The 18,381-nt window shown below is 43.7% G+C and overlaps 1 protein-coding gene across 1 annotated transcript; it reads right to left on the bottom strand.

Annotated features, from left to right (window-relative positions):
• Window positions 1–188: 188 nt before the first annotated feature.
• LOC119463389 (src substrate protein p85-like) lies at window positions 189–17,137 on the bottom strand. The gene is given in 15 exon segments (XM_037724228.2): window positions 189–2,549; window positions 3,085–3,140; window positions 4,097–4,189; window positions 5,629–5,902; window positions 6,288–6,635; window positions 6,637–6,671; window positions 7,959–8,025; window positions 8,476–8,531; window positions 9,877–9,987; window positions 11,105–11,215; window positions 12,559–12,613; window positions 13,035–13,145; window positions 13,470–13,599; window positions 15,215–15,291; window positions 16,692–17,137. Coding segments are annotated over 15 exon segments (1,695 nt in total). The 5' UTR covers window positions 16,782–17,137; the 3' UTR covers window positions 189–2,468.
• Window positions 17,138–18,381: the final 1,244 nt, after the last annotated feature.

Raw genomic sequence — 18,381 nt, 5'->3', positions numbered from 1 at the left:
GTCCTGCAGAGGACATAATAGGCTGATGATGATGAGACGACTTTTCATAGGCCTGCAAAGCACCCTTTACGCAAGAAAGGCTTTGTGGATTTAGCCAACTCAGCGATTAGCACAGCCTAATCAAACTTACCATTGCTTACCATTACCAGCAGTACCAGCATTGTCATAATGAATGCAGGGCCAAAATGTATTGTATGAAAACAATATGATTGTTTATTGCGAAATCCATGTAATCGTACAAACAGTGTAGCTCAGTTAATGGCATCCGTGCAGAACAAAAATTTTCGGGTGCCATCAACAGATTGCTTGTAAACTGATGTCTGATAGTGCAATGACCCTGAAATACTTTTCTACATTAATTTATGCACGTGTGCACTGGAAGCCTACAAGAACAAAAAAATGTTTATAGATACCAAACATCTGCTCATTACATGCCTACAGAGTCTTACGATAGACCGTAAGATACCTTGTGAAAAACAAACTTGGCACCACATCAAGAACCCACGATTAACATTGGATAAGTACACCAGCGGTATGCGTAATTAAGTAAATCGGGGGGCTAGACCGCTCAAGCATCTCGCTTTCCGAACGTTCCCTTGCACTCTCGCGATTGGCCAGCACCGTGAGGAGAGAGCGCAAATTGAACACTGTTCGCGTGACGTAGGAGGCAAAGTGAACATTCTGAAAGCGAAATGCTTGCGCAATTTTCCACCAGAATCTGGAATGAATTAAGCATTTAAATTACATAAACATGAGTGAATATAAAAGCACCGAGAATACAACAAGTCTTTCAAAAACCAAAAAAGAAGGAAAAGAACATTTCGGTAAAGCATTCATTGGACTAAATTAGTTGTTTGAGGAGCAGTCCCATCAGACAGGAGGCATCGAAACCGATAAAACTGGGCCCAACAGACAGTTTCTAAAAGAAAAATTACAAATATATAATCTAAAAATGGAGCTGACGTATAAGAAGGTCCCAAAGCAGGATTGGACACAGAAGAGTAAAAGATTGTGAAATAAAAGCTATTATAGTCAACTAATCTACAACAAATATCTGAAGCAGCAAAACTGCGCCTTTCTACACTTCCATAATCATCATCACAACTTGAAAAAAAAGAAACTAAGTTCTCAAAATACAGTAATAAGCTCGACAAATCTGGAGCAATAACGTCTCTCACAAATGTAGGCAAAAGGAATAAATTAAAAAAGATTGGGGTCAGTCACAAAATTCAAAGCTGTATACACACATGGTGAAACACAGTCTTCAACCGTTGTCATACTGGCCTGAATGTGCTCGAAAAACAGCAATTTCATGCTAGTCCAACTTGAACATTTTCCGTTACAAAGAATACAATCTCGGACTACTTTTCGATGACGCACGTGTACCAGTGGCACATACGGTGTTTAACACTTCCCAAGGATCTGTACCTCTGGTATGACCCTGCAGGTCCATAAATGCGCACATCATAAAACCTACAAAAAGAAGTTTTTCACACTTATTTCGACTAAGTTCACACGAGAGATGAGACTGCCCATGCAAATCTACTCCCTCTACGGATAACCGAGTCTTGGTTTGTTTGTAAATGTATTACCATTTAGGGAAAAGCGGTGACGTAGACATAAGCAGCTGCTGTGGTAGCGCTATCTGGTGATGTTGAGTTCAACTATTATTGCGAGACAGGCTATGTTCTACTCAGTTGCTGGTGTAAAGGTGCCAGCAACAGCATAATCACAAACGTGTAGTGTCTTTTTTTTTTATTTGGAAAGAACAGCAGGAAACGGAACATGTTTCTAACACTTTGTAGTTGAACAAACCACCACAAGGTGCCGCTACCAGCATTGTTACTGCCCTCCATGTCTCTGGTGTCTGGTATTCTGTCAAGTGCATATTTATATAACAATAGGTTAAAATTTTCTGATGTGTTGCCATACTAAAATTGTGAACCAACACTCACTTCCACACTCTATGGCCTACTGTTGCTTCAAACACAAATCGCTCCTCACGCACAGCGATTTGCCATGGGATAAGATGAAGTAAATCACTGTCACCTGCCGTAAAATGACAGGTTGTCGGATCTCATACAAAGCCTGTGACCTGGTCTCGGTCAAGTCATTTCGAGGAAGGCATCATGCCGAGAAGTGCCACTTGACCTTCGACTTGAATCACCAAAATGAAACAGCGTTCAACATACTTCATCATGCACGTTTGTTCAGTTCAGTAGTCAAAATGGTAGCGTGAAGAAGTGACAATCAATAGACGACAACAAAAGCTGCCACCAATGGTTGTTCGAGAAACTGCCACCGATGGGTCATGACCGAATGTCGAAGTCTTGGATGGGCGAGCGATGCGCAAGTTGGATGCCCAAAGAAGACCGCCGTTGAGCAAGTTGTGGAAGAATCTGCACCATCTTCATCATAGAGAGTGGCACAACCGTGGTTCAGACAAGCTCGCCTTCAAGATGCAAGCTTCAGTAAAGAGGTTGAACGTAGTTTGCCGGGAAGAGGCCGACTTTGCCGTTGCACTTCCCGCGCCACCAGCCTTCGTCGATCTGAGTACGAAGGTTAACAGAGAATAAAGGCATGGGTACAGTTGAATTCTGCAGTAACAAAACATTGGATACATATTGTACTCGTTAGTCCACAGGCTCAATTTTAAAGATGAAGCATCTCACTTCCACGTTTTACTGAGCTGGACATTCATTTAACAGGTTGATGCAGGAACCATGTGATGCTTGAGGTTGAAATAATGCTCATCTACCATCATGGCCGCAGGTAGCGCTGGTTAACACTCCCAGGGCTAGCTTCAGTAAACATACACCTAAGAAAGCGGACTGGAGAATAGCCACCACCTCAATTTGCGGAGTATAACACACATCATGTGGCTGTTGTTGGGTCAGCTTCCAAAGGCAGCAATGGCTTTTTTGTCAACTTTTTTTTTTACTTAATATTTCTACATTTCAAATAAATAATAATGATAAAAAGCACTTCCTTTAAGCTTTCCTTCACTTCACTGGCTGCTGGCTTCAATTGCTTTGTTACTCAGAAAAGCAGTAGCAGCAGAGAAAAATGATTGCCACCACTTACCGTTTCAATGTCTGTGATGATGTCATCGGGGTCGAAAGATATCTCATCGTAGTCAGCTGCATTAGGAGGAAAACTCATCAAGCTGCTATACACAAACTCTGCTAGCCCGACAGAAAGAATATCATTCGGGAAATACTATTAACAAGAGTACCATTTCTCCTGCACAGTGTCTGCCTGTGATTGGCATGCTCTCTGTGACACCGCAACAATGTACAACATGCTCCAAGAATAACTATAACACCATGAGTACTTGGGACTCTTATCTTTAGAAAGAGTCAGGTTAACGATTCTCAAAGGCTGAGAGGTCCTGTGGACAAAAAAGGCCTAAACTTGCCTACTGTGGATTTAACCAAATGTACCAGAGGTCACATGCAAGACCTGAAAGTTACTAGGCTTCTCAACGAATAATAGCAAATGTAGCTACGATGAACTGATTCCGCACAAAACACCATTAAAAGACGCAGTGCACTCCCACAGACACAAATCTATGCATGTGCACGCACAATAAAGATGTCATGACTGCAACTGAACCATTTGTGTAATATTTTTTACGCAGAGCATAACTCTCAATAACTGCAAGTAACGGCCAACACTTGCGACAAAAATGATGTCAAGACAGCTCTGAAGTGTTAGAGCTTTAAGCTGAAGGCTATGCTTCCTCTGCAGGCAGTCCCACATGCAATGAGTACAGGTACTTGCCAGAACCTGCACCGCCATCTGCGGCATCCGATAGTAACTAAAAAACTATTCCTTATGCTCAGTTTCTCAAAAACTCAGTTAAATGCTCTTTAATATACTCGAAGCGGATTTGTCAAAATCAATAAAACTGGTTTCGACCAGAAGTGAGCTGAGCTCATCTAAGGCCTCTAAAGGGTTAAATGGGTAAATAGTTAAAGGGTAAATAAAAGGTGAAATTTTCTGCAAGATGGTCTGACTTGGTCCCTGCAAACGTCTCACAAACTATGGTCAATAATGAGTCCCTACTAAGTGCTTCACGAGGCAGTTGCCTTACCGGCTTGGTAGTCGTACAATGCTACAGCTGACATTTTCTTCTCGGTCGACACTGGCTCCAAATGCTCATAGATTCCTTCTTCCAATGGTTCACCTGTTAATAAACAGAAAGAGAATAATATTGCTATGGGTCACTTGGAAAAAAAACACTCTCCCAAAGTAGAGATCTTTCACATGAATTGGTTTTGCGGTGGCTAAACGCAAAAGCATTTAAGCCTCTCATGTGCATCAGAACGGGAAGGCTAAGAGGAAAACAAACAAAACAATGCCATGATAAAGACATGCCTTTCTGATGGTATACAAGCTGGGAGAAAGGCGAGTGCTCATTACCAGCGTACTACCCTGTTTACTGTGCTGATATACTGTTAAAAAACAGTACTCTCTTACCAGTACACCTTAACGAACTCAGAAACAACACATTATAGAGTGTAACAAACGATCGGATACAACAAATAATTGGATATAATGAAGTAACAATAGGATTTGGTAGGCCATCCTTCATTTCGATCAGTGTTGTACTGCCATAATGAAATAAAAATATGGGATCTGACAGGGTACTGGTAATAGTGAAGCAAATTTTTATATTTTTATGAGGCTCAAGATATGCAAGCCAGCAGTAAAAAGCTGAAACACCTACAAAAGCAATGTTAGATGCACTCCTCTGTCATATAGGTGGTCATTAGAAAAAAAAAATGCATGTTTTGGTCTCTGGTGTCATCACTGAACAGCAGACAGAGCTCACTTCAGGTGAAAGCTTAGCTTGGCCTGCGTTGATTTCCGGTGCAGCAGTGGCAAGAGTTGTGCAATTAAGCATTCTTGTATCTTAGCTTGTTTTTCACATTCATAATTGTGTTGTATCGTCACAAGCGGGTGCCAATTTCTGTTTAGCTCTTTTATAACAAGTACAGGATACAAAAAACGAAATATTGCTCCACATGTGACTTGGTTACATCGAGGACTGACCGTACCAACTTGCTCAAAACTGTCACCTTGTAGAAGCACACTCAATATTAAATTAAATCGTGAGGATTGACGCCCCAAAGTTGTACAGTGGGGCTATGAGGGATTTCTAAAGCAAAATAGAGCTAAGAATGGACTAAACAGAAAGCTAGCACCGCTTTACACCAGCAGAATTAGAATACGGCAAGTCAACGGATCTTTGTGTGCTCTCTCGTTAGACTCGGGGTCGCAAGATGTTGCTACCAGCGTTGTTGCTGTCGTACACCTATCCGGTATTTTGCAAATGCCAATGTGTTTACTAATTAAGTCTGTATTATTTTAACCATCTGGGTTTCTTTTACCGTGCACCTAAAATATAAGCACAGGAACGTTTTTGCACTTAACCCTCATCGAAATGTGCCCACTGCGGTCGAGAACTGAACCCATGACCATTTCAGGTTTAGTGACAGAACGCCATAGCCAACAATGCATAGCAATGGGCCAGAAGCACACCCCCGATGTGGAACAGGTGTTCTAGTACTTCTTTCGAAGGCCTCTCATTGCTAAGAAGGTGTCAATTCTAGAAATACGTACCGGGTCCAGACTCTGGGCTCGACTCCGACTCGACCGGCGAGTGGTGGATCTGCGGCACAATCTTCTTGGGGGCCTCCTCGACCACCGCGGCAGGTTCTGGTTCCGACTCTGGCTCCACGACCTGTGCCGCTGTGGGCGCCTCTTCTTCATCTTCCGCAAACAGCGCCGTTGCGCCCACGGGCATCGCAGACACCTTGGCCATGGGAGGAGCTGCAGTCTTCGTTGGCGCCGGCGGTTCGGTCTCTTGTGTTGGGGAGACGTCGGGACTGGTCACCTGTCGCGATGAAAAATAAATGAAAAGCCCTGCCATCACTACAAAACTATAAAACAGTCAAACCTCTAATATTCCTATAATATTCATTATGAGCATAAGTATTCATTAGGAGCTAATATCAGCAGGAAACGTCTTAGGTTTACTTTGTAATATATGATAATTTGCTACAGGCAGCAGAATTTGGGTTTCTCTCTGAAATGCAACAAATTTCATCCAAATCTGTCTAACTGTAACTGCTGCCTAACTTCAGCAGTTGTCTCCAACATTTCTGCATTTCACGCGTGCTTGAATAATGAAAACAGCCTCGAACTAAAGCTTTATCTTCAAACGAGCATCTGAAGCACAAGATATAACTCACAATCGAGCATGTTGGAACACTGCCCACCTGCTTAGTTGGCACAACAAGCTCCCGCGGGATGACCGAGACTCGCGAATGGTTCTTCCGTGTGCCGGGCCGGATCAGCTCCGACTCGTCGGGCTGGCTACCGGCACTGTCAGACCGAGGCTTCTGCTCCGAAACCTCCTCGTCGCGGTCGTGGCCTTCGGCAGCCTTCAGCTGTTCCTGAAGCTGGTCGATGCGCTTGTGTTCGTCGCGGAGCCGCTTCTGGCGCTCTTCCTCGGACTTCTTGGCCACCTCCTTCTCAACCTGGTCCTTCTGGAGCCTCCGCTTCCGCTCCTCTTCGGCAAGCTTCCGCGCCTCCTCCTCGCCAGCCTTGGCCATGTTCTCAAACCGAGGAGCGCAGGCTTTTGGCGCTCTCTGAGGTCACCTCTGCACACGCAAGGAAAAGAATGCTCGCGTTAAGTTCAGTAGTGGTTTCCGAACATCGAAAAATTGCATGCATGACAGGTCAGCAGCTCATCTGCCACACTTGCAATGTGGAATGCGTGAAATCGCAAGAAAAATCACACCATATGAAACAGGCATTACTCATAAGAAGGACCACCACAACATGGGCAGCGACATTAGGGCCCATAATTTGTAACATTCCATTTCATTTTCCATTACAATATTTTTTTTTATCATGTGTAGTGTCAAGTGACCCATACGAGCAATAACAAATTCACAGAGGTGTCCTTGCAATTTCCAATCCAATGAAAAAGGGGGAATAGGATGAACCTATCTACATGCCGGATCTGTGACTAGTGATGCAATAATACCCAAGAAAAAAAAAATCGTACAGAAGGTGGAATAATTTGTTTTGAAATATCAAAACGAGCCAGTGTGCTGAATGAGTGGCACCAAAGGAATGTCGTTTTGCCATCTACAGTGATAGCCTGCTGCTTACAGAGAAGAACAGGCACACTGTTTTCTCAGCAATCAGACTCGGCCTAATCTAAGGTCAGCCACTTAAGAGCCGTCCCAGACAGATTCAATACTGAAAATCCCATGGACCATATGGATAGCCATAGTGCACTTACAACTACAGGACATGTTTTATAGAGTGTAAAACATGTGCGTAACTATTAACATGTGCTTGCAAATATCTCCTTGAGGCACTGATAACTATCAAAAATTTAGTTTCACCACATTTCTTGCATCTTCACAATTATCAAAAGTGTACAGCTGCACCGTGGATTGACAATTTTGAACTCTTGATCGAGTTCTGACGACTCTATCAGCAAGCTCTCTACAGTGACGTCAGATACGAGAACATCAACTATTTATAATGTCTAGCATGCTTGGAAAGCAGTACCTATCTGACCCACTAAAAAAATATGCCCGGTGTAAAACACCGAAAACAAAAAGGACGACATAATGACACCGAGAGTTAGTTATGTGGGGTTTTGTGGCGCTAAAGCAACTAAGGCTATGATGACCGAGAGAAAAGACCCAACCTACCTTCCAACTTGGTTGACTAAAACACTTTACACGTGTTGTTCAAACTTGCAGCACAGGTCCAATCAGAAATGTTTAAAGATGTATATGACACAATTTAAATATCATCATTTGCATTCTGCTTTTGCTTTTCATGCACTATCTTGGCGAGCAGGTTTGTGCACACAATACCTGAAGGGGATATGAAACGTACAGGAACATAGTCTCTGTAACAATTACCAATGTCGGGCCTCGGTTTCTGGTATGCGGGCTTGGGCTTCTCAACTTCAGCAAACGTGTGTGCGCACTGCAAAGAATTGGGAAAGACGGAGCCTCTATTAATTACAACAGAGAAAGCTTACAATATTTAAAGCATTCTTCTGCATATGTGATCATCACCAACATTCGCATTACAAATGTAGTTTCAAGGCCTATGCAAGACACTTAGAACAAGGTCTCTTAAGCAAATTACCTCGGACACGCCATTGATGGCAAACTAAAGTGCCGAGGCCACAAACAAATAAAACAATCAATTAATTTTATAAGGGGTTACAAAAAGGCATACAGTCAAACCTGGATATAACGAAGATGTAACGAACTATTTTTATTTCCCCATCTTAGTTGTATTGAATTAACAAAACCTCGATATAACAAAGTTTTTCGCTGTAAGTGCAACTTCGTTATATTGAGGTTTGACTGTATGTATAAACGCCTCGGCGTATCGCATTCGATAGTAGGTAAAAGGACCCATGCCTACCTTGTCCTGCTTGTCCTTCTCTATGCCAAACTTTCCGCCAAACCCTTTGGAATAATCTGTGCACCAACATCAAAAAGAAAGCAAAAGAATTGTGGCATTACCAGATGAACAGTTGAATACTATTTTCAACCTAGACACACGGAGAAGCGGCAGTATGCTATATTGTGTGCTGTCACGTGAGCATGGCCTCCAGAATGGTTGTTGACAATGAGCGCAGAAACCCAAGTCTCGGCTGCCACATTGCAAAGTTAGGGATGAGGGCGTGTTATGCCCGAAACTTCTGTCACATAAGAGTGTTTCCTGACTGGCTGGTGACAACTACTGACGATACCAATTGTCATGCTAACGAGATTACTGCCACAACGATGGCCAATCGCTGGCAGCATGTACTTAAGATGAGTTCAGTGAATACTTGCTGACTATGTTGAGGAAGAAAACAATTCTTCAGACCACCCTCAGCTATCGCCTAAGGAGAGAATGTGTACAAAATCATTTTTGTTTGTATATCAGATGAGCACAATAATGCCATGGATAATACTGTAGTGTTCCCTGTTAGGTATGTTAAAGGTACTGGACTTCACAATTACACAGACTCTTTAAATATAGCTCGAGCTAGACACTGCAATACTGCTTATTCAGGTGGATAACTTGAAGAGATAAAGCCACAGAACACATGTACATACCTCAATGTGTGGGCAATGCTTTCTGGAAATGCCAACGTACTTCGAACACAATATACAGCATTAAGCATTCCAGATCACATTTCAGAGACAAATATCTAGAAACAGTGATTTCTACTAAATGAATATGACTTTGTTGCACAGCTTCAATTCTGGATTTGCAACATGTGCCTTGGAGGAAGTACAGTAGCTGACCATTTTTGCGAACTCAATCTATTATTCGGACTTTGCCGTGGTACTGCTTACACACTCTTCAGGGCCAAAGTATGATGCCGAACCAAAGTTTGAACTCGAACTGTTGGTTTTTTCCATTTTCTGTACAAAACGGTGCAATGATGTGTAAATTTCCAGTCATTCAGTTAGTTCCAATGACACAGAAAACAGGTTGTTTGGAGATAGGTGAAGGAGGACAGCCTTCGCTCTGCAACAAATGTCACATGATGACTATGCGAGGATAGTCACAAGTCATACTCCCTAGAGTGATAATTTGGGGTCAGTTAGTGCACACTTGGGTGAAGGAAAAACAATGTCTAAAAACAGAAAAACAGCAGGTGACAGCAGCGTGTGTTTTCTGCTCACATCTGAAAGCAGATGGCGCTTGTCTGCGTTGTCTGTTCGCATGCGACAGTACAGTGTTTGAGTGCATCGTCGGCTCTTGTCCTACTCATAGGCGCCGTTATATTTTTCACCCAAGTCACAGCCTCGCCCAACTCATCCTCACCTTTCTGTGATTCGTGCTTCTCCAGCTTCTCGATGTGGTTCCAGCCAACAGCCGATGGGTCCTGCCGGTCACTCTGGACTCCAAACTTGCCACCAAAGCCAATGGCATAGTCTAAGCCACAAAAAGAGAGTAGGGAGCTTTAAGGGAGTTTACACCCCTGCACCTAGCAACACAGCGCGATGCACAAGACATCAACTGTAGGTGGGATGAAAACCAGCTCGCAACAACAAGAACACTTTTCAGGCACTCCATGCTTGCCCATTGTCTGAAAAATGACCCAACAGCAGTTTCAAGCAATAGTTTCAAATGTGTACAGAGAATTTAAACCTCTCCGTGACTTCAGAATAGCAGTGGAGCTGGCAACCACGGAAACTGGGCCCAGCCGACTCAATTGCAATGCTAACTATGGTCCCCTAACGGAACATTCTAAAAAGAGTTTACGCCATTTGTGGTGTATCTTGTCCTCAAACAATAATCGTCATTTATCTTTTTTGCTTTTACTTTTTTTAAAACTATGCCCTTGCTACCTTCCTGTCAAGAATACTATGTAATGCTGAAAAGACGGATACCTGGAAGTACCAGATATGCAGCGTTAAAGAAGGGCATGCAAAATAGACGATTACCATACAGACTCGTGTAAGGACCGCACTTTTTCTTCTAGATGGCTCTAGATACTAGACGCCACTACTAGATGGCATCTAATAGTGGCACGCCGAAGTACGCAGCATGCGAAAATTCGCCAACACGTGCAAACGGCATTGGGGCACCGAATGCGATTTCTTATCCATTAGAAACATTTTTTTCCCAAATTTTAGGCTGCCAAGTTGGGGGTGCCGCCCTTACACGAGTCTATATGGTATTGTTTTGGGACAAGATACACCCCAAACGGTGAGAAGTTAGAGTAAAACATGCGATGGTACAGGATCCTGGATATATCGGACCCACATATAGCGAATTATTGTGCATATGGAACAGCTGTAAAATCCCCTTGAAAACTTGTGTATAGAATTTTTTATTTTATATATCGAATTCCCTATATGTAGAACTTTTTTGTGATCACTTTCAGATTCTATATATATATCACGGTTCGACTGTAGTGCTAGCAAATAGGCTGGTGTAAAAGCTTTTCTGCTACGCAGAAATATCATTTTGCCAACTGTGCAAATTTTTAAATCATCTCCGGGCTGTTCATGCTGAATTTGTGCACAGTCGAATCTCCAGAACTTACCAGTCTGTGAGGCGTGTTTCTGCGTCTTCTCGTGAAACTCCCAGCCCACTGCCGATTTGTCCTGGCGTTCCTTTTGGACGCCAAACTTGCCACCAAATCCAGTACTGTAGTCTGCGATCAGCCAAAGTCACTTTGCTCAATGAAGCATTCGCAAGAAAAATACTGATGAAATGAGCCATCAAATAAATCTTGTGTCAATGGTTGTGACCTTGACCCCATGTAGGGTAAAATCAAATATAAAGTGTTCCTTTTTAACCAGTATGATTTTTTATGGTGCTTAATGGCAAACTTTAGCAGCTTTGCAACTGCTTGGTGAGCCTTTGGAAAACAGTTTTTTTCAAGCTAGGCTTTGAGCAATTCTAGACTTAAGTCATTCACGTTTCAGATATAATTCCCCATGGTAAACCACACTGCCATTACACCACCTTAGCTCACACTCATTTCTCAATTATATTACGGATTTGCAACAAAGATGTGGAAGAGCTTGATTTATTTCTTTCTTAAAACACTTATAATAATAATTTAATATTTAAAAAGACACTAAAAGAAAACAATAGGTCGAGCTGGCTTGAAAGACTATGCTTCTGTAATCACGAATTTGTCACTCGTAGCAAGAAAAGAGTTTTTGTAAGGGAGAAAATGACGAAATACAAAAAAAAAATCAGAGTGGTGCCACCTATCTTGGACTACGGTACCTCTCGTGCGACGTCAACGCTGGCTGACTCACAGAGAGCTGGCGAAGAGGGAGGTCATGTGGGGGATTATGTAAACTTGTCCTTTCTGGCGCGGGCAGTTTAAACTGAGAAGCAGTAGCAAGACCTTCGGCAGCCATTTTCCACGGAATAAACAGACATAATGGCACACATAAAACGATGATACACGGCTAGACGAATAGTCTATCGATCTAGCTCGACTTAGTATTTTTCCTTGAGTGTCCATTTAAGGTGACTCTTCAAGGGAAATTCCACTATAGGGGTGTTGTATGAATTCAATTTCAGACGAAAGTGACATGTCAAAACATGTTTCGAAATAAAATACAACGAGGATTTAACGCCGTGTTCTTTAACTTGCACTTAAATCTAAGTATTACACAAGCATTTTAACATTTCGCTCTCTTCATAATGCAGCCACCATGACTGAAAATCAAACTCCCGACCTTGTGCGCAGCAGTAGAACGCCAGTCACTGCGCAACTGCCACTGGGTCAAAACGTGTTTCTCTAAATTAAAGGTGGCATTAGAAACCAAGGCAGATGAAATGTTTCTCAGAAGTTCAACGGCCCAATATGCTAACTGCAGCTGAAGCCATGCATGACACATAGTTAACATATGCAAAACAAGGGCGTATGACTCAATGGAAAGGCACTCAAGCACTGACAAGTGCAAGGGCCCACAATGTCTAACCACCGTGAAAGCCTTGCGTGCAACAAACAATAGATCGATGACGGGCAATCACCTTTCTGAGAAGCATGTTTCTCGACCGATTCGTGATGTTCCCAGCCGACAGCACACTGTAGAAACAAAAGAAGAGAAAGGAGCAATACGAGTTACCTATGCATAGTTTATTTAGTCATTCATTCTGTGACTTTACTAGCAATAACCTCAGCAAACGATTACATTACAGAAGGACGTGTTTAGCAACTACAGCAACGCATGCACACAGAAAACGGGGAAAGAAGTTCAAGCAGTATATTATACATTGTACTTCCCTTCTTACATTACTGTAACATGTTATTATACATTATGAATTATTATAGTAACGATCCTTGCAACATAAATAAATATGAGAATATGTGAGTGCATGTGCATCGTATGATGCAAAGATAATGTAGGACAATATGTAACTCTTACAAACGAGATAAGTACAGTACAGTTTGAATAGCGTAGCATGAATGGTTTATTTCGTGAAAGCACCCTCCACTCAGAACCAACCTTGTCCTGACGATCTTTCTGGACACCAAACTTGCCACCGAAGCCCTTGACGGCATCCGTCTGAGAGGCGTGCTTGTGGAGCGATGCCACGTAATCGTTCCCAACAGCAGACTGTGAAAAAATAATCGTACAAACATGTTTATAACTGCCTCTTAATCAATGCCAGATAACATAAGCACATTAAAGCTGCACTCTAGCAAATTTCAGTTGGCTTCACGAAGCACTAAAGTGGAAGTACAGTTGGACATAAAAGTTTACGGAACATGAGATTTGTGACAGAAGCTGAATTCAGGCAAAACATAGTTTCAAATTCAAAGACTGCTCATCATGCTCCATAGAAGTCATGAGAGGCACTGTGTGAGACCATGAGGTGGCTGGACTTCATGACACAGGTCGTGAGGGCATGGCCAGGTGGATCAAAATGACTTTTCTTACCTTGTCCATTCGGTCATTCTGGACACCAAACCTGCCCCCGTATCCGTAGGAGGCCTTGGGCAGTTCTTCAAGCACTCGCTTCTTGTAGGCTGCATCGTCCTTGGTGACCTGTTCTCGGAGTTCGTTGATACTGGAGGAGAAATTGACGAAAGGTTTAATTACACTGTGCTAGCCAACACCAACCAACAGGTCACAAGCGAGTTGGGCCATAGAGTCATCCTACCAAATACATACGAGAAATGATCTACAGCTAGTTAGCCACAAACGTTCACAGGACATAGGTGTTAGAGATAATGCGAATTTGTGCACTTTGGGGCAAGACACTAATTCAATGAACTAATGTGTAAGTCAGTAAACCTACTACACATTGAAACAATAAATTCAAGGCTATGTGGCCAGGCTTTGAGGAAATTCAGCTTTTTTTGCAAATCTCGTGCCATGTCAACGTTTTCAGCCAACTGTAGAAATAAAAGGACAGAATGATTTATTTCTGTAAAGTTAGTTCTGGTGTGACGAAAGGCATAATACGTTTTTGATATGCCGAAATGACACCATGCTCACATGCTCTTTTTCCTGTGGATCCTTGCTTTCTGCGATTTGCCCACATGTTGCCAAGAATTACCAATTTGCCTGAGCCTCCGCACTTGAAAGGGATGTTAGTCTGAATACAGACAAGCCATAGAAATTGATAATGCCTGTCCTGTGTTTTATTTCTCTGTTTAGTTTGCTGGAATCTATGCTGTTATGTTAGTTAAAGCAGCGTAAAGTTCTCACACACTACATGGAAAAAGTTTACAATATCTATATATTCAGCTAAGGCGAAAATCGGGCCAAACAAAAAAATTTCCTCGACATACGAAAGAGATGAGCTTAAATTAATTATTGGTCTTAAGAATGGCACTTTTTTTTTTTGTTATTTTTTTGCCTTAATGACTGCAAACATATTGCACTACTTACAACCACGACGTGCAATACAAGTAGCAGCCCTCAGTACCTGAACTACAGCAATCTCTCATTTATGCCACACTTTGTCACTATTGTCAAATTTCTTTTTTTATGGCAGAAAAACAGCAAATAAATGTACAGCCATGGGTATTACACACACGCAAGACTAACTGCCTGCTAAGTATGCTCTGAAGTGTACACATACATAAATACATAAAGAGGATGCAACCAGGAAAGACACAAAACAAGTGTTATGCAGTAAATGTCACTACAACTACTTACAAGGTATCGGGGACACAGCTGATTGTAAATAAAGGGCGGTGTACATCACAGAAGACACAATACCTTTTTCTTGTGTTCTGCGTGCTCCTATATCTCTCCAAATCGTGTCAGCATTCTGTATTGACATGTGTTGTGCACTTCAAGATAAGCTTAGTCCGCAGTTATCACCTGCTTGCGTCGTATCTTTCCCGTCCTCCATGTTAATGTTTCTCGCTAGACTAGAGCACACGAACTAGTCCATAAATTGAAATGCGAACAGAAAGGAAACGGATCACAGTGCGACTTGCCATCACTCTGTAGTCAGTTTCTAAGCTTGGTGCAGTTTCAAAATGCATGCTTTGGAGCCCAAATTTTAAGCCATCATTATCCATATGCAAGCAAACCTGGAAACACAACATGTCCTAGTCGTTTTTCTTACTCTTTCTCGTTTGGATTTATGCGGACAGCATGGGCACACAATAGGCCAGGCAGCTTAGTTTGAATGCAGTAACAAGGGTGACAATGTAAAGAGAACTCACTTCACAGCGTCGGCAACATGTCCGGAGCCTTCAACAGTTTTCGAGCCCCAGCGCTGTTCCTCTTCAGTCACGTCATTCTGCAACGCATTTAATAGTTAAATGCAGGCATACTCCCTCTTTCCTTTGACTGTGCTAACAGTTTAGTTATAGTTATTGCAGGGCTGCATTTACAAAGCCTTTTTTATTGTATGTAAAAGAACAAGTGGCTGCTTTTTAATTATGCTGTATATCAGATGACAGTCATCCTGAAGCACATGCAACACATATATCTTGCATCCGCAACTTCTCTGTCTAGTGCGCCAAGACATGCCTAAACAACCTACCAATTGACGTTACTAACCAATCGTCATTGGCAACTATCGCAAAAGTCAGGCTGTTGTTACTGGCCAGTGCCTGCCAATCATTGCTTGTGACAAATGGGTTAGTCAATGAGGCCATCTCTGCTTTTTGTGAACGATTCCATTCTGACACACAGAAACACGCTTTAGAAATTAAAGCGCGCAGTTTACATACAGTGGTTCCTAACAAACGCATTATCAAACGAAACAGCAGCCAACAAGGATGGTTTATGCGGCAAACATAATTTGTATAAATGCATCATCTGAACTTCAGTCTCCCGTACTGCTGCAAGCCCCAAGTACATACATGAAAGTGACATGTCTATCGCATCCGTTAACCGCATCGCTTATAATGTTATCTCGTATTCTCTCAGACATTGGCCGCATCCAATTCGCCGGTAGGTGCACACCGACGACAGCCGTGTGACAAACGAGATGCAGGCGTGTGACGCTAAACGGTGTGGCATTTATTAATTCACCGAGAAGAGGAAACGGACGTGCAGACGCTGACAACAAAAAAACGAGGACGACGTGCTTCTACGACACGGCAGACAGGTTGACACACCCCACATCACGCACGCTCCAGGAGACAGGACAACAAAGATCTAACACAAAAGAAAAATAAATTCTTTGGGCTGTTCGGGGATCCATTGCCGGTCGGCTTGTCATAGCAAGCGCTTGCGGTTTAACGGTTTACGTATACAGACTTGTGATACAAACCGAGGTATTGCTTCGGAACGACAAAATACAGGAATGAAAGCGTCAAACGAGCGCACGTGTGGCACTTAGCGCGTGCCCTCAGAATTTCCCGGCAGTCCTGCAATATCCGCTCAAGTTTAATGAACGTGAGAGTCACTAAATACCTCCAGCCTTTCGTGGTCTGGGCGTGCAGTCTGAAATTCCGATGTTAAATGTGGGGGACGTCGAAAACGGCAGGGCGAAGAAACGCGCGCAGGCTGTGAGAAGGTTCAGTTCTATATGACAGCGCCTGCCTCCCGTACACATTGCATACACTGCGATCCGAGTGGCCCCAAATAAAACTCGAACACGGTTCTGTAAGCAGCGTTTCCAAGAATTCGGCTGAACATCGGGTGCTTCGTTTCAAGCTGCGCTTATTCTGTACGCTGTGTACTACTTACCACGAAATCGGGGTCGGTCTCCCAGTCATCGTCGGCCTCTTGCGATTGCACCTTCAAGTCGGTGCCGACCGCTGCTTTCCAAGTCGACATCGTGTCACCGAGGGAGTCGGGACGTTGTCGGCGACAAGGTAACGGTATCGGAGTGGGAACGGTATGCGCTCTTGTGTTTACAGGAACCCACCACGTCCTACCTCCGCCCTATGCGATAACAATCGTATATCCGCACACCGCAACACCGGTCCGGCAAGAGCTTCGTCCGGAGATTACGACGGCTGCCGGTAAGATACGGAGAAGTACCACGGCTGTTAACAGGAGAGCACCAACGAACTTTGGGCGATGTTTTGGCACATTACGTAGCACGGAAGCCGGCGCACCGTGAGTCAGTCGTCCCGAAGCGTCACAAGCAAACACACCTCCCAACGCAGAAACTGGAAGCACTCTACGGATGGATGGATGGATGGATGGATGAACCCTTTAAATCGGGCGGCGGCTCACGCCACCTAGCCGTGGCTAGTGATATAGGTATTCTGAACTAGTGGGTGAAATTTCACTCTTGACTTGATGTCAGATAACCTCCGTTTGGTTATTATTTCTACCCGCTTTAGGTTTATTATGTCTCCCCTGTCCCTGAACCCCAATGCTTTGAAATAAAGCAGCAGTTTCGCCCGAAAGGCGAAACATCGATTGCGATAGCAAATTAGTAGACTGATATACGAAGTAAGGATAGTAGCTTTATATCGGCCGTATAAACTTCTAAACATTCGCTCACTAACTAAATTACCAAGCATGGTGTCAGTGCGCACAGGCAAACAAGAACGCACCACACTCAATGACCGCGGTCACTCGCTGTCAAAACGCTGTCGTGCGGAAGCGCGGGAGTAGCAGCGAGCGAAGTGACCTTCGTGCTGTCTATCGCTTCAACGCAAACTGAGCGGCGAGAACACAACACGCACAAAGGCGTGCGCCGTCGGCGCACTCTGCCACCAATGCAGATCGCTTTCAAGATAAAGCCCGCGCAACCGCGCAATACGCAGTCGCTGCCTAAGTCCAACGCCGCCCCCTGCCCGCGGTGACGCCGGCGCGACGGAAAACGGCGTACTTCCTTCCCGCTTTCCTCCCTTGCGTACGAGATTGAGCCGCGATCGTTCGCTTCCTTCGTACGCTTTCACTCGCACATACAGCATGTGGCGCGCGGCGACCGTGTTATCGACCAAGCGCAAAAATGCGCTTGGAGTGTCCATATAGTTGCTATCGCAATAAATGGTGTAGGGCAAAGAATGTTCACAGAACATTATCAGGTACATGTAGAGCCGTTTCCTCCTCCTCTCCAGGCGCACCGCGTAATGTGTATATCTCTTGGTACTTGACTCGGCATGTCCATATATAGGTGTTCTGTGGTACGTCTTAGTCCTGGCTTCAAACAACAAAGAGCTTCCTCTAGAGTAAAATCTCTTGGGAACCAACCGTTCTCTGCCAATAAGTGTGTCTCAGAGGTCGGTCGGGCGGATACTGCAAGGGATAAAGTGAGGAGAATGCCTTCACAGAGAGCTCGCTTGCCAAGGCTTGCTGCGTGATGCAATGCTCACTCCTAGTCCATTTCCTTTCTTCATGGTCGGAGGAGCAGAGTGTGCTTGCTCATTATTCCTCACCACAATTGCAGAATAGCCCGCGCCAGTCTTCCTCCATGGCG

Source organism: Dermacentor silvarum, chromosome 9, assembly GCF_013339745.2.
Source record: "Dermacentor silvarum isolate Dsil-2018 chromosome 9, BIME_Dsil_1.4, whole genome shotgun sequence".
In the NCBI taxonomy this organism is placed as follows: Eukaryota; Metazoa; Arthropoda; class Arachnida; order Ixodida; family Ixodidae; genus Dermacentor; species Dermacentor silvarum.
Note: the sequence above shows the minus strand (reverse complement) of the source record. Positions and strands in the feature narration are given on the sequence as shown.